This window comes from Rana temporaria, chromosome 9 (genome assembly GCF_905171775.1).
Source record: "Rana temporaria chromosome 9, aRanTem1.1, whole genome shotgun sequence".
Classification (NCBI taxonomy): Eukaryota; Metazoa; Chordata; class Amphibia; order Anura; family Ranidae; genus Rana; species Rana temporaria.
Window position 1 is genome coordinate 29052665 of NC_053497.1, and position 25264 is coordinate 29077928.

At 43.5% G+C, this 25264-nt stretch overlaps 1 protein-coding gene across 2 annotated transcripts in view; it reads left to right on the top strand.

The window, feature by feature from the left end:
• The window catches only part of GOLGA1 (golgin A1), a 109916-nt gene that overhangs the window by 39936 nt on the left and 44716 nt on the right, over positions 1–25264 (top strand). For both annotated transcript variants that reach the window (XM_040323026.1, XM_040323027.1), the window contains 6 exons: positions 6954–7051; positions 13893–13925; positions 16130–16252; positions 19615–19784; positions 21520–21631; positions 23931–24026. In XM_040323026.1, the coding sequence (XP_040178960.1) occupies positions 6954–7051; positions 13893–13925; positions 16130–16252; positions 19615–19784; positions 21520–21631; positions 23931–24026 (632 nt within the window). The remainder of the gene's footprint in view (positions 1–6953; positions 7052–13892; positions 13926–16129; positions 16253–19614; positions 19785–21519; positions 21632–23930; positions 24027–25264) is intronic.

The following is a 25264-nucleotide window of genomic DNA, read 5'->3' on the forward strand; positions in this document are numbered from 1 at the left end:
GGATCTGTCCAATTTGAACTTGTTTTCCCCTTCAACAGAGATCATATAAGAGAAGGAAGCTGGAGCAGTATTCTCTCCAGGAAGGGTAAGTATGTCAGCTCCTCTAATTGTTATTGTACCCATCACAGCAGGACTATTAACATGGCTTTCTTACTTTTATGCTTTAAAAGACGAGACCATCAAACACTAGTATTTCAGTTTTGTATGAGTTCTTGTGGGCTGAATCATTCTTTGGCTTCCTACATTGTCCATTGAAACGGAACCCCAAATGGGACAGGGGTTAACGCCGTTTAAGATATTCCATTCCCAAACCCAAGACGGCTATCGACACTCCACAGTCAGGCAAACAAACCCCAATAACGAGACACCGCTCTGTTTGAGGTTCAAAACGAATAGACTCTTTAATGAGAAAATCAGGCTCTTTTTTTTTATTTTTGGTTGTTTTTTTTTTTTTCTTTTAAAGTGTATTTTGTGCGTGTACTCGAGAGAGGAGCTGGACTGCAGGAGTTGGGAGTAGGCAGGCCTCCCCCAGAGGCAATCTGCCACCTTTCTCCATGCCCCGGGTGGCAATAGTGGGTGTGTGAGGGGGGTCCTCCCACACACCCCGCCCTACCTGCTCCGCTTTGAAGCCCAACGGGGCAGAGGGACTCCCTATAAGGGAGTGAGAGGATCTAGCCCGCTCAACCAGCCCCGTTAGTCATTTGCCTCTCTTTTTAGAGACCGCGTGGTCAAAGTGCGTGCATGTTAACCCAATTTCGAGTGCGTGGTAAGTGTGGTGTTTTTTTTGTGGGAGGGGGGGGTGGGCGTACGAAGCACAGGCTTACCTCGCATAGCACACCCACCGGGAGCCGGGCTGAGACCACCAAACTCAATTCACATGTAGCTGAGACCGGGATCCGAACCCCTAGCTGCAGAGGTGAATGGCTTGTCAGCGCAGTGCCAATCGCGTTGAGCCACAGCAGCTCCCAAATCAGGCTCTTATATACAGTTAGTAACCAAAAATGAACAATGACTCAACTCCACCCACATCATTGCACAATGAGCCCAATACACATCTTTTTTGGTAGACATTCTGGCACCATCTCTGACATAATTTACATAAGCTAATTAACTAATCATTTACCCAGACAAGTTAACTCCGAGATATGACCTTTTCAAGGTACACATCCCGGGCTCCTCTCACCTGCTATACAATGCACGTTATTTTAGTAGACATAATTTACATGAGCTAATAAACTACAGCTGATAAGTCAGACATCTGACCTTTAGACTGTCTGTTAACTTGCAATACACATTCATCATCAATAGCCCTTCACACAATACAGGGTCAATTAGCACCACACAATGGAAGATACTATAGAAGCCATACTAGATTCATTTACATCACGACAGACGACATTGACACCTAACAGTCTGTGTTCCCACATTAAATGAGTCACTCTTTAAATTAACCTGTTGAGTTCAGAATCAACAACCTGTAAATAGTTCTTACAGATATGCTGGAATATATTGTGGATTACAGACCCATGTTAAAGCATTCCAAGATATGTCCATTATTTCCTGGCTCATACTTTGTAAGAGCTTCTGGATTCCACGGGCCCTCCCGTTACATCCATCTTTGAGGTTCTGCCAGTATCCTTGGCTCTATTCCCTTTTGTCACAGAGTCTCCTTCTTTCTCCTCAAATTTCTATAATATTAAAGGGGTTGTAAAGGTACAATTTTATTTTTTTGCCCTAAATAGCTTCCTTTACCTTAGTGCAGTCCTCCTTCACTTACCTCATCCTTCCTTTAAATGTCATTATTTCTTCTGAGAAATCCTCACTTCCTGTTCTTCTGTCTGTAACTCCACACAGTAATGCAAGGCTTTCTCCCTGGTGTGGAGTGTTGTGCTCGCCCCCTCCCTTGGACTACGGGAGAGTCAGGACGCCCACTAACACACAGCTCCTTTCTCTATCTGCAACGTAGAGAGCATCCTGACTCTCCTGTAGTCCAAGGGAGGGGGAGAGTACGACACTCCCCACCAGGGAGAAAGCCTTGCATTACTGTGTGGAGTTACAGACAGAAGAACAGGAAGTGAGGATTTCTCAGAAGAAATTAGGACATTTTAAAAGCAAAATCAAAGGATGGGGTAAGTGAAGGAGGACTGCACTAAGGTAAAGGAAGCTATTTAGGGGGAAAAAAAATTGTACCTTTACAACCCCTTTAATAAAAATCCTATAAAGAAAAACACTCATTATAGATTTTTTAGAAGAGCCTACTTTGGAAAATGGGTGCAGATCAGTCCTTTTGTAATAAGAACTGGTAGATGACTCATTTAGTCACTGGCCACCCAAAACTGATATATGTTATTAATGTTGCTTGGCCAAAAAAAAAAATAAAGAAACCAAGGCAAAGGAGTACTGGAGGTGTTTCACATACAGTTGTGCTCATAAGTTCACATACCCTGGCAGAATTTATGATTTTCTGGGCATTTTTCTGAGAAAATATGGATGATAACACAAAAACATTTCTGTCACTCATGGTTAGTGTTTGGCTGAAGCCATTTATTATCAATCAACTGTGTTTACTCTTTTTTGTAGGAGGCCGATCTGCTGAAAGCGTTAAAACGTAATTAGTAGGGCCGAAACAACTAATCGATTAATCGACAACTAATCGATTATGAAACAAATCTATTACAATTTTCATAATCGATTAATCAGCCAGTAACATAATGGGGTTAAAAAAACTAAAATTGGCCCTTTTATAGTACAAAAAGCAAATCAATACTGTAAATATTACTTTTACTGTCCCACAGTAAAAAAAATTAACCCCTTACAGTAGTGATTATTTGCTCTTTTTGTACTTATTTTTGTTTTTTTAACCCCATTATGTTACTAAACATCTCAGGCCGGAGTCACATCTCTGCGTTTTTTGGTGCTTTTTGCAGAAACGCACTACAGTTCATTTACATGTTTTCCTATGGGACACGTTCACATCCATGATTTTTTTTCAGCTGCTGCGTATTTGGAAAGGGCAAGGAGTTTTTAACACAAAACGGTGCTACAGTATTTTTTTTTTTTGGTTCAATATACTTCAATGGAGAAGCTGCAGAAAAGCATGTAATGTGTTTTTGCGGCAATTTGTGTTTTGTAATCTGCCCAACAACAAATTGGCCCCAAAAAAAAAGAAAAATGCTAATTTTTTTTCTTTAAGGCTTTTATGCGATTAATCGAAACAATAATCGGGCAACTACCGTATTTTCCGGCGTATAAGATGACTGGGCGTATAAGACGACCCCCCCTAATTTTCCAGGAAATATTTTGGTTTTGGGATATACTCGCCGTATAAGACTACCGCCTTTCCTACAAGTCTTTCTGGAAGCTGAGGGTTAGCCAGAACAACCGCTGACAGAAACAGGCTTTTTTCAAGCCTCACTGTGCCATTACATGCCCCCACTGTGCCATTACATGCCCCCACTGTGCCATTACATGCCCCCACTGTGCCATTACATGCCCCCACTGTGCCATTACATGCCCCCACTGTGCCATTACATGCCCCCACTGTGCCATTACTTGCCCCCACTGTGCCATCACATTACATGCCCCCACAGTGCCATCACATTACATGCCCCCACAGTGCCATCACATTACATGCCCCCACAGTGCCATCACATTACATGCCCCCACAGTGCCATCACATTACATGCCCCCACAGTGCCATCACATTACATGCCCCCACAGTGCCATCACATTAAATGCCCCCACAGTGCCATCACATTACTTGCCCCCACAGTGCCATCACTTGCCCCCACAGTGCCATCACTTGCCCCCACTTTCGCCCCCACTGTGCCATCACTCACGTTTTGCAGGCCGGTGACAGTCTCTGTCTGCTGCGAGCGTCCATGATTTCAAAGCCGCGCCGTCTTCTCAGCGTGTCCTGTGATTGGCGGAACACAAATTTTCCCAGTAGCGCCTCTGTTCTGTGTTCCGCCAATCACGGATGCCTTTTCATCTCGTCCGAGGATGAGAAGGCATCCGTGATAGGCGGAACACAGAACGGAGGCGCTGCTGGGAAGATTTGTGTTCCGCCTATCACAGGACACGCTGAGAAGACGGCGCGGCTTTGAAATCATGACCGATCGCAGCTGCACGGAGACCGTACCTGGCGTATAAGACGACCCCCGACTTTGGATGCATTTTTTGCATCCAAAAAGTCGTCTTATACGCCGGAAAATACGGTAATCGATTATGAAAATAATCGTTAGTTGCAGCCCTAGTAATTAGACACTCCTATTCTTTACAGCCAAGGTAGCTTGGTTCTGTTTGATCTGTAACTGGCATGGTGCTGCACATGTGATGAGTTATGACACCAGCCATGTGATGGTTTATGAACACTAGAAGGCACTCCAAGATTACCCCATAAGTCACCTACCGAGATTAATCATAAGGGCGAATGCTCTAAACGATGGGATTATATCATTAGTTATACAACATGAAAAACAAAGTTAAAAGGCCTGATTTCACTCAACCACCAAAGAACTACAGAGTGTATATAACGCTCCTTACTGGGCTGTAATAAATTCACACTTTATTAGTCAAAAGTACAAGCAAAGGTAAATACTGTATTTATCGCGGTATAACGCGATCCCGCGTATATCGCGCACCCCTAAAGTTGCCCCGAATCCTGTGGAAAAAATGTTTTTTTTGTACTTACAGTTTTGGTGTCTTGCGCGGCGGCCTCGTCGGGTCCGGCGTTCGTCTGCGGCTTCGGGTGTCCTCTTCGTCGGGTCCAGCGTCCTTCTGCGGCTTCGGGTGTCCTCTTCGTCGGGTCCGGCGTCCTTCTGCGGCTTCGGGTGTCCTCTTCGTCGGGTCCGGCGTCCGTCTGCGGCTTCGGGTGTCCTCTTCGTCGGGTCCGGCGTCCTTCTGCGGCTTCGGGTGTCCTCTTCGTCGGGTCCGGCGTCCGTCTGCGGCTTCGGGTGTCCTCTTCGTAGGGTCCGGCGTCCTTCTGCGGCGTCCTCCCCGCTCGTTTCCCGCGCCGAGTTTGTATACTGCGCCGACATATACAGAGCGCAGTACACTCGTGTATTGTCGGCAATGCTCGGCAACTCTCGCGCTGATGTCCAGGACGTGAGCGCGGAAGGAGCTGAGACTGCCCGACTATACCCGAGTGTACTGCGCTCGGTATATGTCGGCGCAGTATTCAAAACTCGGCGCGGGAAAGCGGGTATCGGCGTATACCGCGCACCCACGATTTTGCCCTGATCTTCAGGGCAAAAAAGTGCGCGGTATACGCCGATAAATACGGTAACTGCAAATTATGTAAAGGCAGTGTGCGACTTACGAACACCCGACTTACGAATGACTCCTACTTACGAACGGCCTCAATGCCGGCTGCTTGTGCTCCATGATGGTCCTGGATACTTCCGAGCAGCTACCTTGCCACATTCCACACTGCAGTACTTCATGTACTGCATGGCCAGAAGGGCCCCAGAAGCACCCGGAACATGCCACATCCCTGCACAGGTGGACGCCGGAAAACATCTCACATCCCTCCCTGCAAAGGCGGAAGTTACACTTACACGCAATGTTCCGACTTGCACAAAAATTCTATTTACGAACAAACCTACAGTCCTTATTGTATTCATAACCTGGGGACTGCCTGTATTGCACACCTAAAAACCTGCATTCACCTCTTTTACTAATGGTACCATTTTAATGCATTACAGTTCTTTACCTTTACTTATACTTTTGATTAATAAACTGTGAATTTATTACAGCCCAGTAAATAGCGTTGTATACACTCTATTGCCGCGTACACACGATCGGAATTTCCGACAACAAATGTTCAATGTGAGCTTTTGGTCTGATATTCCGACCGTGTGTAGGCTCCATCGGACATTTGGTGTCGGAATTTCCGACCAAAAATGTTTGAGAGCTGGCTTTCAATTTTTCCGACAACAAAAGTTCTTGTCGGAAATTCCGATCGTCTGTATGTAATTTTGACGCACAAAAATCCTACGCATGCTCTGAATCAATTCGATGCATGCTCAGAATCATTGAACTTAATTTTTCTCGACTTGACGTAGTGTTGTACGTCACCGCGTTCTTGACGTTCGGAATTTCCAACATTTGTGTGACCGTGTGTATGCAAGACAAGTTTTAAGACAACGTTCCATCAGAAAAAAATCCACGTTTTTGTTGTCGGAATGTCCGATCGTGTGTACCCGACCATATGTCATTCTTTGGTGGTTGAGTGAAATCTGGCCTTTTAACTTTGTTTTTTTATTTGATGGTTTGACAGCTTGGTTGCGGACACAAGCAAATGTGACAGGTGGCAATCCTGGCACTACAGGAATGTAACTGTTTTTTTTTAAACTGTTAAATTGATGGGTTTAGTTCTGCTTTATGATTTACTGCTGCTGAGGGTTCTGGGCTTCATTAAAAAATGGCAGTCACCCGCAAGAAGAAACAGAAGCAATGCTGGAGGCAATTTACAGCACACACTATTTTTGGTAGTATAAATATTAATGTGGAATGTATGTTCTTCTTTACTGAAGAACATTATTTCTCTGCAAGTTATGGGTAAAGTTCTGCTTTAATCATAAAGATCTTAGAATGTAAAATGTGTCAAGACGATCGCTGAAACTTTGTGCCCTTTCAGCAAGCCCTTCAATTGCTGAAAGCTGTATTTATGGGTTCTAATAGGTGCGACTCAAGCTGCTCCGGCTTAGAAAAAGGTTCATGTACTACTTTAGGACAACTTCAGGGCGACTTGCATTGACTTCTATACAGAGGTCATTTTGCAAGCCACCACTGAAGTCGTGTGCAGATCGCCTTGCAGAGTCGCGCTGCACGCCCCTGTGTGAACCAGCACTAATACTGTATGTATTTTACCTGTTGTTATTTAGTTGTTTAACTTTAAAAAACACTTAAGGTTGGAGGATAAATATTTGCATTATTTTGTTTTATACTAGCAACAGTACAAAAATTTCAAGAGCAAAACGAGGCCCATCAAGCGAACCGAGTCAAGATAGCTGAAGAACATGCCCTGGCTCTTGAGAAAAAGGATCAGGTCAGTAATTTAGATTTTTTCCATTGCAATACACTTTTAAAGCGGTTGTAAACCCAGAATACAAAAAAAGAGGGTTTTTGGGACTTTAAAGCGGGAGTTCACCCATTTATTAAATTTTTTCCCTTGTCCCCTTAGATTCCTGCTCGTTTTGTCTAGGGGAATCGGCTATTTGTTTTAAAATATGAGCCGTACTTACCGTTTTCGAGATGCATCTTATCCGTCGCTTCCGGGTATGGGTCTTCGGGAGCGGGCGTTCCTTCTTGATTGACAGTCTTCCGAGAGGCTTCCGACGGTCTCATCCATCGCGTCACTCGTAGCCGAAAGAAGCCGAACGTCGGTGCGGCTCTATACTGCGCCTGCGCACCGACGTTCGGCTTCTTTCGAAAAATCGTGACGCGATGGATGCAACCGTCGGAAGCCTCTCGGTAGACTGTCGATCAAGAAGGAACGCCCATTCCCGCAGCCCATACCCGGAAGCGACGGAGAGGATGCATCTCGTAAACGGGTAAGTACTGCTCATATTTTAAAACAAATAGCCGATTCCCCTAGACAAAACGAGCAGGAATCTAAGGCTAAAAAGTGCCCTCTAAGGGTGAACCCCCGCTTTAAATGAGATGCGTTTTTAAACAAACAGGAGTAAAAAGTAAAATAGTAAATGTTTATAACCAGGCTCATACTTACCACCCAAACAGCAAGCCAAATTCAACTGTCTAACTGTATATGTTAAAAGCAGAGGATTGGTTGCACCCATTTGCATGCGAAAGAATCCCAGTGCGCATGCTCGAAATTACGCCGCAAATTGTCAATGCTTTAGACGTGAACGTAACTTACGTACAGCCCTATTCGCGAACGACTTACGCAAACGACGTAAAATTTTCAAAATTCGACGTGGGAACGATGTCCATACTTAACATAGGATACGCCTCATATAGCAGGGGTAACTTTACGCCGGAAAAAGCCTAACGTAAACGACGTAAAAAAATGCGCCGGGCGGACGTACGTTTCTGAAACGGCATAACTACCTAATTTGCATATAACTTGCGGAAATATACGGAAGCGCCACCTAGCGGCCAGCGTAAATATGCAGCCTAAGATACGACGGTGTAAGACACTTTCGCCGGTCAGATCTTTGGGAAATCTATGCGTAACTGATTCTATTAATCAGTCGCATAGATACGACCCCGCAACTCAGAGTTACGACGGCGTATCCGTTGATATGCCGTCGTAACTCCGTTGTGAATCCGGGCCAATATCTCTTGCTGCTCTGAATACAATTTTCTGACTTTCTCCGGCCAGAAGAAAGGCCGAAAATATGTCTTGAGGAGCCAACAGATGGATATTATCAATTTGTAAGAAGTCTTAATTTTACAGGGCTACCAGATTGGATTGGGCAATAAATAATTTCCCTGGGACCACAATATCCAAATTGGTAGCATTACAGGTTGATCTTAATTTCACCCACACACGGAAAGACAAATAATGTGGGACAATTATTAAATACTAAACTACCCTTCACACAGTACTTGATGATGATAAAATATAATCAGTAAAATATGATTTCTATAATTTTGGGAAGAAAAAGTTGATTAATATTTATATGGTTAGTATCTCGCCACCGTTTAAAAGGGAAAGATGTATATTCGATTCGTCCTAGCGGCAATGATCACTTATCACCAAGCTTGTGTTCGTCTAGAGCAGTGTTTCTCAACTCCAGTCCTCAAGGCACCCCAACAGGTCATGTTTTCAGGCTTTCCCTTATTTTGCACAGGTGATTTGATCAGTTTCAATGCCTTAATAATTACCACATCCGTTTCATCTGAGGGAAATTCTGAAAACATGACCTGTTGGGGAGCCTTGAGGACTGGAGTTGAGAAACACTGGTCTAGAGAGTGTATGTCAGCGTGTGGATGTGTGGTCCTCGGTCCCTTGAATCTCGTGTTTCTGCTTTTGTATGGTGCATTGCCATTGTTTGTTTGCTCCTCCCTCTCCTCATGTTTGCAATCTCATGATTGGTTGGCTCCAAATATGGGAGGTAACTGTCCTATTTCTCACCCGTCCATCTCTGATCATGGTAAATGTGTAATCGACGTAAAGGTTTCTATTATTATTATTATGAAATGTATTTTAATATGTTTCATGTTAATATAATATGGTGATTTCCTTCATGTCCTGTTATACGCTGTCCCCACCTTGTTTAGTTTGCGGGCTATTAGAAATCTATACCTAACCAAATATATTGGGATTTCACAGAGATTTATGGAATCGAACAACACAACCACGAAAGACTGGTGTCAAGTCCTTGTCCAATATGTGGATGACTCCAGTACACATTGATTCTTACAAAATGCAATACAGTCATTTTTGATATACATATTTTTATTTTTTTATAGTTTCTGTTTGAGCTGAAACTGGGAGATTTGGTGTATGATTAACTGTGTGTCTACACCATCGCTCTGGGCAAAAGCTGAGTCAACACTAGGGGCCAGATTTTCACAGAAGAGATACGACGGCGTATCTCTGTGTTACGGCCGTCCTAACTATGCGACTGATTCTTAGAATCAGTTACGCATAGCTAGCCCTAGTATGCCAGTCGTTCCCGTGTCGAATTTAAAAAACCACGTCGTTTGCGTAAGTCGTCCGTGAATGGCGCTGGACGCCATTTACGTTAACGTCTAAACAAATGACGTCCGTGCGATGTCATTTAGTGCAATGCACGTCGGGTAATTTACCCGACGGAGCATGCGCAGTACGTTCGGTGCGGGAACGCGCCTAATTTAAATGGTGCCCGCCCCATTTGAATTGGGCGGGCTTGCGCCGAGCGCATTTACGTTACACCGCCGCAAGTTTACAGGTAAGAGTTTTGAGAATCAGGCACTTACGCTGTAAACCTGCGGCGGTGTAACGTAAATCAGATACGTTACGCTGCCGTGGAGCAACGTAATTGTATCTGAATCTGGCCCTAGGTTCTTACTGAAGAGACAATCTCACCCTTGGAAACAATGGGGCTGTTTGACATGGACTTTCTTTGATCAAAGACTTTATATCTTCAAAACACCAGGTCATCTCATTGTCTGTTGGTTTGTGTAAAGTGGCACCATTGTTCAGGTTATTCTGTTTCAACATAAGGGCTTGTATATTGGGAAAAACTCTCCTCTGGTATGATGACTTGATTGTTTCATGAATTATGATTTTTTTTTTAATGTATCCACGCCATGACACCTCTGATTGTGCTGAACTCCCAGTTTGGCTATTTCCCCAACTGACCACGATCTGCTCATGCTTGGCCACCTCTATCCACACGTCACAATCAGATCTCACTCTTCTTCCTCTTTTTTTTTTTTGCCTCCCAGGTCTTTGACCACATAACTTTTCATATGGAGAATGGTTGTCTCAATATGGGATTTTTTTAGGTGCCATTCTACAAAAAAATGCGAAAAATTTCAATTACATAGTTCATTGATATACAAGATTAAAATGCATTAAGAAATGGGAAATATAGACAGGTCTCGGTTACACTGTTATAGTATTTTCACATATATAGCAGTATCAGTCATGTTCCCAACATGTTTTGCCTGTCGAGACTTCTTCAGGGGTTTTTGGTGACCACTGTTGGTATATAAGCTATATCAAAACAAGTAACAGGATGTTACAAGATGTCAGGTATAATAAACAATGTTACATCAATCAAATACATTACAAATATATATAAACCATTTATTCAGTATGTCAGATTATCATAGGATTACCCAAAAGTAGTGGCCATTGGTTGAGATCATGCCCATATAGGATATGCGGGGCAACCAGGAATGACGTGACCCCTGGAGACACAGAAGGACCAAGCTATAGTAAATATACCAAATATGAGTACAGTGGAACCTCGGATTGCGATTAACGTGGTTAACAAGCGTTTTGCAATACGAACACTGTATTTTTTAAATCCTAACTCGAATTGCGAGTGTTGTCTCGCAAAACGAGCAGGATTCAGGCCAAAGCGGTGTGCAGTACCTCATTTGGCCTGAGGTGGGGGGCGCCGGAGCCGAACAGCGCAGTTCGAAAAGACACGGAAATACTCAGTTCCCAAGCCTTTCCGAGGTTTGCCAAGGTCAACTGAGCTTTCCTCTGGCCTTTCCAGGTGTTTCTGAGGCTCTCCAGCGCCCCCTACCTCTGGCCACATGCAGTATTGCATGCCATTGAAGTCAGTGCGGAACAAATTATTTTCTTCGCTGAGGACTTCAATGGGGAAACTTGCTTTGATATGTGAGTACTTTGGATTACGAGCATTCTCCTGGAACAGATTATGCTCGTAATCCGAGGTTCCACTGAATTGGGTTACACCCAAAAACAGGTATAAAATTAAATTGACTAGTACCAAATGCTTACGTACTTGCATATGTAATTAAGTGAATAGACACAAGGAAGTGCCTAATTCCTGAGGCCAAAGCAGATGACGGGCACTCAAGGACTGAAATTCAGATGGAACAAGGTGTGGCATTTACCTGGTAAAAGCAAGGTAATTAGCCATGTATATAAGTTAGGTTAAAGTAATTTAATCTGTTGCAGTTACTGTAATGCCAAACAATGAGGGCTCAATCTAAGAGCTCCAAATAGTCGGCTATTGGTAAGTTAAAAGAATAGACTGGCTATTTACAAATCGACTTACAAAGCCACCATCTATCTGGCAAATTAAAAAAAAGTAAAGGCGGGACTATTCTATATTAAGCTTAATGCCGCATACACACCATCACTTTATGTGATGAAAAAAAAAGACATTTTCTGTGAAGTAAAAAACAACGTTTTTGAAACTTCAATTTTCAAAGACGAAGTTGCCTACACACCATCGTTTTTTCACAATGCTCTAGCGAGGTTACGTTCACCAATTTTTTCCATTGAAGCTCGCTTCATAACTAGCTTCTGGGCATGCGCGGGTGTAAAAACGTTGTTTTAAACGTCGTTTTTTGCTACACACGGTCAATTTCTGTGAAGTAAAAAACAACGTTTTGAAAAACGACACATAAAATTGAAGCATGCTTCAATTTTTTTTTTGTAGTTTTTCACAAGACATAAAACAACGTTTTCCCCCACACACAGTCATTTAAAGTGACGTTTTTAAAAACGTCGTTTTTTTTTTCATCACATAAAGTGATGGTGTGTACGCGGCATAACAGTAAGGAGTTCCTAAGTACTGCTATTTAACTGAGCATTTCCAAATAAGTATATGCAGGAATACTTTTGAACTTGGCATGTGTTGGAGCAAGCAGCGCCATCCTGGCTCAAACAGCATGGGCACTGGAGCTTCCGGCCTTCTGTTTCTCCCACCCGTCTGACGTCATCGGCCGAGTTCGGACACTAAAGATGCCACTGCAAATGTGCTGGAGCCATGAGCCACCGGTTAGACTACAAGGACTGTCAGGCTATCCTAGAAAGACAGGCTGGGGTTGAACAACAAGCATGACAGAGCTACCGTCACAGGAGGGGGAACACCAGTACATGATTTATATGTATCTTAGTAATGTACAGCAGGGCTCGACAAATCCCGGTCGCCATGGCGACTAGAAATAGTGTCCTGGCGACTTGGCTTGGAAGGTGGGCAAAAAAATGTTTTTTTTTTTGTGAGCTGGCGCCATCTGGTGGTGAGCGATTGGTTATACAAGTTATTACCACCAGATGTGAGCTGGCGCCATCTGGTGGTGGCCGTTGGTATTACAAGTTAAGCATTACAAGTTAAACAGCAATTCTAATGTCATTTTTCACTATTTTCACTGCCATCTTCTTCCCTCTAATTAGAACCCCCAAACATTATATATATTTTTTATCCTAACACCCTAGAGAATAAAATGGCGATCGTTGCAATACTTTCTGTCACGCCGTATTTGCGCAGCGGTCTTACAAGCGCACTTTTTTGGGGAAAAATTACACTTTTTTTTAAATAAAAAAATAAGACAACCGTAAAGTTATCCCCATTTTTTTAATATTATGAAAGATAATGTTATGCCGAGTAAATTAATACCCAACATGGCACGCTTCAAAATTGCGTTCGCTCGTGGAATGCCGACAAACTTTTACCCTTTAAAATCTTCATAGGCGACGTTTAAAAAATCTACAGGTTGCATGTTTTGAGTTACAGAGGAGGTCTGGGGCTAGAATTATTGCTCTCGCTCTACCAATCGCGGCGATACCTCACATGTGTGGTTTGAACAGCGTTTACATATGCAGGCGCTGCTCACGTATGTGTTCGCTTCTGCGCGCAAGCTCGTCGGGACGGGGTGCGTTTTCTGGCTCCTAACTTTTTTAGCTGGCTCCTAGATTCCAAGCAAATTTGTCAAACCCTGATGTACAGTATTTGATTGATGTAACATTATTCGTTATCTCTGACATCCTGTAACATCCTGTTACTTGTTTTGATATAGCTTATATACTAACAGTGGTCGCCAAAATCCCCTGAAGAAGCCTTGGCAGGTGAAAATGTTGCTCCAGATATTCCAGTCAGCTGACACTCCTTTCTCTTCTCTACTACCCACTATGATCAGCTTTTGTCAGGTTACCTTGTCCACAATAAATTGCCAATCACATATTTCTATCTAACCCCCAATCCAGCTGCCATTTCTTTCTTTCGCTTAACCCCTCACTGCCAGCTGCCTTTTTTCTTTAAATTCTGCATGATCCACTGCCACTCTAAACGCCAATTTCTCTTCCCCAAACCTTTTCACTCATCATGCATCACATTCAGGTAGTACTTTTCACTATAAATTGACAATAAAAATGCTTGTTGTGATGATCTAAAATGCAGCCATCTAATTATAGTGCTTGCTCTGACCTGTTTGTGGTTTTTTTGTTTTTTAAGGAGTGGCTGGCAAAGATTGGAAGTCTCGAAGAGGTAAATTCTTTTCATTTGGAAACTTGCCTGTCGATGGGTGGAATATTTTTTTTTTTTTTTTGTGCATGTAGAATGTTTCCTGTAAGAGATTTAGGGCCAGATCCACGTACCCTGGCGCATATTTCCGTCGGGCGTAGCGTATCTGAGATACACTACGCCGCCTCAACGTACTTTTTTTTTCTCGAATCCTTAAAGAATGCGCGCCGTAAGTAACGGCGGCGTAGTGTATCTTTTGGCGGCGTAAGGGCGCACAATTCAAATCGATGTGATGGGGGCGTGTTTTATGTAAATATGTTGTGACCCGGCGTAAACAACGTTTTTTTTTAACGGCGCATGCGCCATCCGTGGGGGTATCCCAGTGCGCATGCTCGAAAGTAAACCGGAACAAGCCAATGCTTACGACGGTGACGTCATTCTACGCAAATCCCTATTCATGAACGACGTCAAAAATTCAAAATTTGACGCGGGAACGACGGCCATACTTAACATTGAGTACGCCTCATATAGCAGGGGTAACTATATGCCGGAAAAAGCCGAACGCAAACGACGTAAAAAAATGCCGGCCGGACGTACGTTCGTGGATCGCCGTATCTAGCTAATTTGCATACTCAACGCGGAATTCGACGGAAACGCCACCTAGTGGCCGCCGGAAAAATGCACCTAAGATCCGACGGCGTACTAACACGTACGCCTGTCGGATCGAGCCCAGATGCTGTCGTATCTTGTTTTGTAGATACAAAACAAAGATACGACGCGGGAACTTTTGAAATTACGCGGCGTATCAATAGATATGCCGGCGTAATTCTTCTGTGGCCCTTAATTTGTATTTTGTATATGTATGCATTATGGAATAAAATGGGCAGAGGAGGGAGCGGGAAGCAGAAAATCATTGGCACATGTGACATGGATAATTATAAAAGGAAACCGGCTGATTGTACTGAAGTCTATCTACATTTTTTACTTCAGTTCAACCAGCCTGTTGGCAGTTATAGCGGCCAACAGTGATTATTGTGTTCTGCTGGCAGGGGAGCTTCCTGCCCACAGAACACTAGCACTGTGAGAGAGTTTTTCCCATCAACACGGACTTTGTTGGTGGGGGAATTTAAAGGATCACTAAAGGAATTTTTTTTTAGCTAAATAGCTTCCTTTACCTTACTGCAGTCCTGGTTTCATGTCCTCATTGTTCGTTTTTGCTTTGGTTTCTGTAATTCTGCTGTGATCTCCACACTTCCTGCTTGTCTGGCTCCTTATGAAAAATCTCATGGCAGCTTTTCACTGTGGTCCAAACTGTCCTTACTGTGTGTCCTAAAACTCCTCAGAACCAATCAGATTCATTTTAAAAACAAAACACTGCCCTGGATTTGTTTGGTTTTGTTCTGTGTCTCTTTACTTCACAGAAACATGAAACCAGTTTAAAACCGAAAGTGAAACTAGAGGCACATTGTATGATTGAATTTAATCTATTTTTAATCATTTTTAAAAGGAATCCGTTAACTTTTATGTCTCTATACCAGGGATATGCAATTAGCGGACCTCCAGCTGTTGCAAAACTACAAGTCCCATCATGCTTCTGACTCTGGTGTCATGCTTGTGGCTGTCAGAGTCTTGCTATGCCTCATGGGAATTGTAGTTCTGCAACAGCTGGAGGTCCGCTAATTGCATATCCCCACTCTATACCCTGTAAACAGTCATTTCAGCAAAAAAAAATTTCCTTTAGTGACCCTTTAAGCAATTTTCTTTCCTGCAGCCACGCGTTGCAGGAAAGCAAATGGCATCTATGGCTTGCCTTAGAGATTCTGGAAATGGAGATAGGATTAGCGAATTTTGTCCTTCAGAGATACAAGATTAGAATGGAGTTTACAGATTACAAGATGGTGTCTTTAGATTAATGGCAAAACAAGTCTCAAGGTGACAACCAGTGTTAGAAGAACTACAAGTGCTATTAATTCCTATCAGGCAACACCTTCACTTTTACATTTCATTCTCGTACAAATCCTCATAGACCTCATTATTGTAATGGTGAACAATATCTGAACTGGTTACATACAGTAGTTTAGACATCTTTCTGCTGTTTTAATTTCTGATCCTATTATTTTACTTGTGGATTGGTGGATATACATCAGTGGAATGAAGGGAATGTAATGTGCTTAGCATTGTTACAAGTGGGCAATTGATCAACTATATAATATTGTTTCTAATTCCAGGAAAAGAATCAGCTGTGCAATCAGACAGACATCATGGAACCGAGTCTTTCCTCTTTCCAAAAAACTGATTTGGATAAGTTTGAAGTATTTCAGCAACAAGAAATGTCAAAAATCAAACACACGGTAAAAGTGAAATTTTGCAGTATTTAGTTGTAGTATTCCTGGAAAATGTCATCTCTTTCATAGGACTTTAACATCACTCAAAAACTGGTCTTGTTTGCCAGGCAGTCACTATTTTCTGATCTTTCATCAAAAATACTGCTACAAGACATTATATTACGCACTACCAGAGTAGGGTTTTGGTGCACACTAATCGAGCCATTGGCATTCCAGTGCTTTTTACGTTTAAAGAGGAAGTAAACTCTCCGAATCTGATGTTTCTTTTCATTTAGTCCATTATATTAAGTAATTATCAAACAATAGCCACTGTAATCCAGCCCAAATCGCATATTACTTACTGTTTAAAGAAACTTTAAAACGTGGGCCGGATTCAGATAGGTTAGCGGATCTTTAGATCTGATTTACGATCCGCCGGCGCGAGTTTTTGAGGCAAGTGCTTAATTCAGAAGGCACTTACCTCAAAACTTGCGGCGGCGTATCGTAAATCCCCCCGGCGCAATTCAACTTCCGCGGCTAGGGGGCGTCTACAATTTAAATTAGGCGCGTCCTCGCGCCGATCGAACAGCGCATGCGCCGTCTGCGAATTTTCCCAGCGTGCATTGCTCCAAATGACGTCGCTAGGACGGTTTCGGCATGAGCGTAACTTGCGTCCAGCTCTTTTCTGAATCGACTTGCGCAAACAACGTAAAAATTCAAAGCGCGGCGCGGGAACGATGGCCATACTTAACATAGGATACCCCTCACATAGCAGGGGTAACTATACGCCGAAAAAGCCAAACGCAAGCAAGGTAAAAAAAAAAAGCGGCGGGCGTTCGTTTCTGAATCGGCGGAAATCCTCATTTGCATATTAGTTGCGTGTAAAAAAAAAGCCACCTAGCGGCCGGCCTGGAATTGCAGCCTAAGATCCGACGGTGTAAGTCACTTTCACCTGTCGGATCTTAGGGAGATCTATGCGGAACCTGATTCTATGAATCAGCCGCATAGATCCGACCGACGGATCTCAGAGATACGACGGCGTATCAGGAGTTACGCTGTCGTATCTCTATCTGAATCCGGGCCCTTGTTTCTAGGGGTAAGGCAGTGCCATCTTAAAGCGGTTGTATAGTCTTTTTTATATATATAATTTTTTTTTTTTTTTTTTTTTACTTTTACCTACAAGTATGCCTATAATAAGACTTACCTGTAATTAAAATATTTCCTAAATCTTTACGATTTAGGAGATATTCCCCTTGCAATGAGCTGCTGAATGCAGCGGCGCATGCGCACAGGGGATTCTCAGCTTAAGGCTCGGCAGACGCCAGACCTTGTCAGAAAGAAGTCTCCCATGAGCATGCGCGGGAGTGACGACATCGCGGCTCCAGCCACTGACAGTGCTGGAGCCTCGATACACGCGGAGGGGAAATGTTGTCATCTCCCTCGGCGTGGACCGGCAGAGATACCGACATCCGTTCTAAGGTAAATATTTCATAATGAGCTAGTATGTTGTGCATACTAGCTCATTATGCTTTTTCCTTTTACAGGTGGCACAAACATTATTATTTTTTTTAACTATACAACCGCTTTAAAGCGGGGGTTCACCCTAAAAAAAAAAAAAAAAAAAATTCTAGCATGCCATCAAGCATACTAGCTTGATTGACGGCCGGCTATGGCGCGTCTCGCTTCCCGAAAATGGCCGAAATAGGACTTGGCTCTTCACGGCGCCTGCGCAGTCAGCTCCTAGTCTGTGCGCAGGCGCCGTATAGCGCCGCGAAGAGCCGAGACCTACTCCGGCTATTTTCGGGAAGTGTGACGCGCCATAGCCGGCCGTCAATCATCTTCCCTCTGCATAGGAACGCCCATTCCCCGCGGGGAGTCTGAAACTTCACTACGCGATTACACTGTGAGTACGGCACCAAAAAAATAAATAAAGGCATACTGTAGCTCACGCTAGTATGCTTGATTTAATGGTACAAACTTGTTATTTAGGGTGAACCACCGCTTTAAGTATTGTTTTCTGAGTCCACAGTAATGTGTATTTCCGCCCTGACATTGAGCACTTCCTGTACTGTTAAGCAAGCCTCCTTCTCAATCCAATGTTTCTATGGCAAACCTGCTTCCCTGCTCATAGCTGACAGCCAGTGATCCTGCGTTAGCAAGAGGAAGCTCTCCATCACCCCACTCCTGATTGGAGCCAGATTGCCCTCCACACATCCCAATGTGACCCTCCTCCATCTGTGAATGGCGAACTTCCCGAGAGAAGTTAACACCTTCCTATCAAGATTCTATGGTGGTACCGTTTTTCAAGTATTTTGATCAATTGTACAGCTACATGCTTTTTATCTTCTGCCATTTCGATCAGCATTAACAGTTCCATGGATACTGCTGGGCTACACTTTAAGTGCAATAATTTGTTTTCAGATTGAATCCAAGGTGTATATACTTTATTTATATATATATAATTTTGACTACCCCCCACCAACACCACAATAGAGCGCTGACTTTTTTTTTTCTTTCAGATATTTAAATTTTTTCCAGTGGTCGGCAGCTGGGGGTTAACCTTATCAATATACACCCCCCACTGACTGCCAGGTTTGAGCGCTTCAGGAACTTGTTGCTTGTTAATTTCCTTGAATGCCCCTATAAATCAACAGTTTTGTATTGACTATGAATAATGGGTATAGAGCTATTGTTCTCAATCTAGGCTGTGTGACAATATGTAATGCGTGTGTTTACATTCCCCTATTAATGCTAAGGGAACACAACAGAAACCAGAAGTGGAGTTTTACGGGTAGGGAAGCTCAGCTAATGGACATTCACTGGGCTCCCTCCCTTCTACCTGGTGGCACCCACTAGCAAATCTCGTGATCGCTGGGGAGGTTGGGGCAGGGAAATGTTCCTGGGGTGTGTAGAAGCAATCAACGACTGTATAGAAGCCAATTGCTTCTATCGGTCAGCTTTACACACATTCTCATTTGACGTATGGCTTATGTATGTGGCAGTGTTCCTATGATTCACTCCTATTATTAATTGCTACAAAACTGAGGCTTGGTGGGGGTGGAAGTGGTTATATTGGACTGTGCAAGCTTTCTTTTGCTTGTGTCCAGTCTCCTGAAGGTGGCAGCATAACCCAAAGTACCAGAATTACTTTATACTGTGTCTCTAATGTACTCCAAGAAAATGATATTATGGTAATTTAAAAACATTATTTTATTGAGTAGCTGCTGTCTTTTATACTGTGCTTTCCTTTTTGTTTGAGATCTGTAGATATCGAATATAAATTAAATTAGCTGATTATACTGGATAGGCACTAGATTTATTGTAAACAGTTCTTGGTATTGTGTTTACATGTAATACCTAACTAGCATAACATTCTGTACATTTTCCAGCTGTTAAATAAAGAACAGTTATTGAGTCAAGTACAAGAAGAGGTGAAATCACTAAGGACAGAGTTGGTGTTATCGCGAGCTGAAAGTCAAGATGCCCAAGACTTATTAGAAAGACTAAAGGTGGATCTTCAAAAAGTGCAGAAGGAAAATGACCAGCTGTCACAGCAGAGGTGGGTAGCCTAAGAATAAGTGCATCTGTAAAATGCATTTTTTGTGGCTAAATGCTAAACCCCAGATGCTTTCATTTAAATATATTTCTCAATAGCCAGAAGGATATACCGTATTTTTCGCTCCATAAGCCGCACAACCTTGATAGAACACGGAGAACCATACCCAGACTCCATGTTGATACTGCATGGGGTGCTCACCTTGGTACTTGCTACACTGAGTTAGCCGCAGGAATTCTTTCTCACACCACTATTTACGGCAATGCCTCACATGTATGTCATTGGGCCCAATTGTTGGTGTCATTGGGAGGAATTGTGCCCCATCTTTGGTAAATTATGCCCCTAAGGCCAAATTAAAGGAAGCAAAGGGCCAAATCTGGCCCCCGGGCCGTAGTTTGGAGACCACTGGTCTAGATCGCCATCAAGAAGAGACTGTTCAAGGTATTCAACATCTTCCTTCTTGAATGGTTACAATTTCATGAAATTGAATATGAAACAAAGACTTCTTTTGTCTACATTGCCGCACTCATCAGAGATAATTTCCCTAATTTCATTAATGTCATGTTCTTAGTATTTCTCCTCTTTGGTTCGTTTTCAGTTGTATTTTCCATTAGTAGTGTGTGCCTAATTGCCCTATCAAAGGAATTTTCTTGTAGATGGGCATGGCCGAGAGTCAGCGGTTTAAGAATTAGAAACCATCTCTTGCACAGAGGGACACATTTGACAAGCCAATGATTTCAGTAGTGTCTTAGAACACTTGTTTCATTCAGGACACAAGTGCAAATTGTTTCTTGTAGCCACTATGAAGCAGTTTTCAAAAGCTGTCTCTCCAGGCAGCACTATCTGGCATCTGACACCCAACTGGTGCTCATCCTGTAGGAAGTCCTCCCAGGCAGTTTAAATTGGTACAGATTGGTGCTTCAGCTCTCAACATTAGGCACCAGAACCGGAAATTGTTTTGTTTGTTGCTATGGATTTGATTTGCAAAGACCTCCAGCATTGAAAACTGTGTTTACATTTTTGCTCAATAAAAGTGCAGAAAAAAACATGGACTGGGCCTGTCTCATTTATGGTTTACTGCTGTCAATACGTCTAGAGTTGCACCAGTATCGGTGCCGATACTAGGCATTTTCGCGAGTATCAGTACTCGCAAAAATGCGCCAAAACTGATACTGGAAGCCTAACACCTCCCCCCCTTCGGCAGCGGGGATCAGAGCAGTTGCAGGGTCACTTCCCGCTGACGTCATTTCTGGGCCCTGCGTTTTATGCCGGTCTTTATAATGGATAGCTTCTCTGCTACTAGGGGTAGCACAATGTTTCCATCCAGCCAACTTGGATGCTGAGAGCCCTTTCACACTGCCAGCGCCACGAAAAACGCTGGTAAAGCGGCGCTTTACAGGAGTTTTTCGAGCGCTAGTGGGGCACTTTTAACCCCTGCTAGTGACCGAATAAAGGGTTAAAAGCATCGATGCCAAGGTGCTTTGCAGGCGCTTCCCATTGATTTTAATGTGAAGGGGCGCTTTAGGAGCGGTGTATTCAACGCTCCTAAAGCGCTGCAAAGAAGCCCCAGTGTGAAAGGGGTCTTAAGATTTTGTCCTTGTTCATTATGGGCTTCAGGCTGAGTTTGTCGTTTTAACTGTCCATTGTCAGGTCAGATGATACATATGTTGTATGACATTTCATATTTTCAATATTAATATACAAGACTAAGTTTTTTGTTTTCTATTTTGCGACGTAGGACAGAGCTGACAGCAGCTCAGGAAGGTGCAAAAATGAAGATTACAGAACTGGAACAGAGGCAGCAGGAACTGCAAGACTTCATCCAAAATCTTTCTTTGGACTTGCAGAAGGTCAGTGACATACATAATTGCATTCTATGCATTAGGGTGTAAAACCATCTAGGTGCAGATCCCCTCCAGCCCCTTCTTATACTCACCTGAGCCCCCATCTTAATCCAGCAATGTGCACGAGAGCAGCGACTCTCCTGGGTCTCTCTCCCCTCATTGGTTCACACAGCAGCGGCAGCCATTAGCTCCTGCTGCCGTTAATCACAGCTAGTGAGTTGATGAGGAGAGAGTAGGGACGGGGCCGAACCACACTCTGTATGTGAACAGACAATGTCTATTCACAGGAGCGTGGCTTCAAAGCGAGCCTGCTTGAGTGCCTCCATAGCAAAGCAGGAACGCTGGCAGGGGATCCAAAAAGGAGAGGATGGGGCTGCTCTGTGCATATTACTATGTAGCCCTGTGTCCTGTGATGTACAAAAAAGAAAATGGGATTTTTATAGCAGCTTACCTGTAAAATCCCTTTCTTGAAGTACATCACGGGACACAGAGCTCCCATCCCTCTTCTTGGGATAATTATTGCTTTGCTACAAAAACTGAGGTACCGGTATGTGAGGGGTTACATAGGGGAGGGGACTTCCTGTCTTGGGTGTGCCAGTGTCCATCACCTAAAGGTAGGCCTATAACCCATAGTTATTACCAGCGCTTTTTTTCAGGGGGGACTTGGGGGAACTCTGTTCCACCACCTCTCACTCAGACCCTTTGGTGCCTGCTCACCACAATCGCTTGTAAACACAGAAGTCTGGTTTCTGTGTTTACAAGTGACAGCTCTGCACTCTGTGTGTAACCCCCTGAACTCTACACTCTGTATGTAATGCAATCCTGGTATTTAATGCCCCTTTAAGACCCCCCTACTGTTTGTGAAATTTGAATGGGGTCGTGGTTGAGTTCCTGCACCTATTTTTTGAGAAAAAAAGCTCTGGTTATTACTATGCAGCTCTGTGTCCCGTGATGTACTCCAAGAAAAGGATTTTACAGGTAAGCTGTTATAAAAATCCTATTTTATTGTTATACATACAGTAGCTATACCTGCAAAAGGAGCGACCCTAAGGTGATCTAGCAGGGCTTAATTTTCTGACTAAAGTTCCACTTTCCAAGTTTGAGATATATGGCAGGTACGAGTCAGCTTTTTTTGTTGACAAGATTCCCTCTTTACTTGGTTATTAGAAGCTTAAAACGGAATTAATCTCTGATATTTTTTTTTTTTTTTAATACATGGGCCCACAGGAGGTTTATGCTAAAAATGTGCTAGTGCTTAGTGCTGTCAGTGCTCCTGCTGGTTAGGACTCTTTCACTTTCTCCTGGTCTTCCTTCTGTATTCTCTCTCTTCAGCGGCTTGAATGTCTGGACTGCGGTGACATCACTCCCATGCATACGCATGGGAGTCGCATCATCATGGTACAGAGCAGTTCTGTAAATTTACACTGAGATAGCATGTGCATCTCATTGTACATTACCACTGAGAGACAATGGCGGCAAACAATGTTCACACAACTGGGTCCGCCCCAAGCCCATCCTTTTTTTTTTAAGCCAATTAAACCCCCATTGGAATCCATGCATCCGGTGTCCTGCATTATGAGCCGCCATACACACGAGAGGATCCATCCGCTGGAATTGATCCGCAGACCGGCTCCAGCGGATAGATCCCCTGGTGTGTACAATCCAGCGGATCTGTTTCCGCGGATTTTTATCCCCTGGGATGGATTTCAAGCGAATAAAAATTTGAAGACATGCTTTCAAATCTATCCGCTTGAATCCATCCCAACGGATTGATCCGCTGGTCTGTACAGACTCACCGGATCAATTTGTCCGAATCAATCCCCCGCATGCGTCGTAATGATTCGACGCATGCGTGGAATTCCTTATATGACAGCGTCGCGCACGTCGCCGCGTCATCATCGCGGCGACGGCGCGACACGTCACCGCGATGGGATTTCCACGCGGATTTCGATCCGATGGTGAGTACACTCCATCGGATCAAAATCCTCGCAAATCCTCGAGAGGATTTATCCGCGGAAACGGTCCGGTGGACCGTATCCGCGGATAAATCCTCTCGTGTGTATGGGGCCTAAGGCTGCACTATAATATATGTCCTCTGTTTGTTGTTTATACTCTTATTAGTGCAATGTTACCAAGTACAATGTCTGAAAGACACAGGTGTCTTCCTGCACCTACGTTATTTATTGCCAACTACCCTGGCTGCTGTCCTTTTGCATATTCTCACAAGGTTTTTGTGCCAAAATACATTGATTTTTAGTTGCTAATAAAATATGGCCATAAATATACAGTTTGACGTTATCTTTAGGCTCAATCTGTTGGCTGTAGCAGTGAGAAGAGATTAACTGAAGTCCAGGAAAAGTATGAAGCATTAAATTTGTACCATGAACAGTTTAAGTCCAAGGTATGTTTTTTACCATTTACTCTGAACTCTTGAATGCATTACAAGATGCTTGGCGAACTCCAGTGAAAACTTGTACCCAATAGTATGGTTTACAGTAATGTAGGTGGGAAACCGCATTCCATTTTAGAACTGGATGGTGACCCAGTAAAACAAAAAGAACCAAAATACAGAGACATAAGCTTGATGATGGATACAAACCCCTCTGACCAGAAATACATTTGACAGATTATAAATGATTCCAGTTATACGGGTTTGATGAAATAATGGAAGAGCAGGCTAGTGAAGGTGACGCTATTTTTTTGGTATTTATTTGGGCAAACCCTATATTTAATTTTTTTTCTCTCAAATATGGCTTTGACTGTATTACACCGTTGTAGAAAGGCAGTAGGACCAGGAGACCGCCAGCGATGTGCCATGAGCTTACTCGCAAGAAACAATTAGCCAGATTCAGAAAGACTGGCTTAACTTTGAGGCGGCGTAGCGTATCGCATTTACGCTACGCCGCCGTAAGTCAGAGAGGCAAGTGCTGCATTCACAAAGCAGTTGCCTCCTAAGTTACGGCGGCGTAGCGTAAATGGGCCGGCGTAAGCGCGCCTAATTCAAATGAGGAACAGGGGGGGCGTGTTTTATGTTAATGACTCGTGACCCGACATGATTGAAGTTTTTAACGAACGCCGCATGCGCCGTCCGTGGACATATCCCAGTGTGCATTGCTCCAAAGTACGCCGCAAGGACGTATTGGTTTCGACGGGAATGTAAATTACGTCAAGCCCTATTCGCGTACAACTTACGCAAACGACGTAAAAAGGTAAATAGGCTTTTTTCCGACGTCCATACCTTGCATGGGCTGCGCTACCTAGGGAGCAGCTTTATCTTTACGCCGGCGTATCTCTTACGTAAACGGCGTAACTAATTGCGACGGGCGCACGTACGTTCGTGAATCGGCGTATCTTGCTAATTTGCATATTCGACGCGGAAAACAATGGAAGCGCCACCTAGCGGCCAGCGTAAATATGCACCCTAAGATACGACGGCGTAGGAGACTTATGCCGCTCGTATCTTAGCCTAATTTAAGCGTATCTGGTTTCCAGAATACGCTTAAATTTACAACGGCGTAGATTCAGAGTTACGACGGCATATCTACTGATACGCCGCTGTAACTATCTCTGAATTTGAAAATATTCGAAAAACCTCAAGGAATGGGATTATGTAGGCAACGCACAAAAAGCTTCAAAATA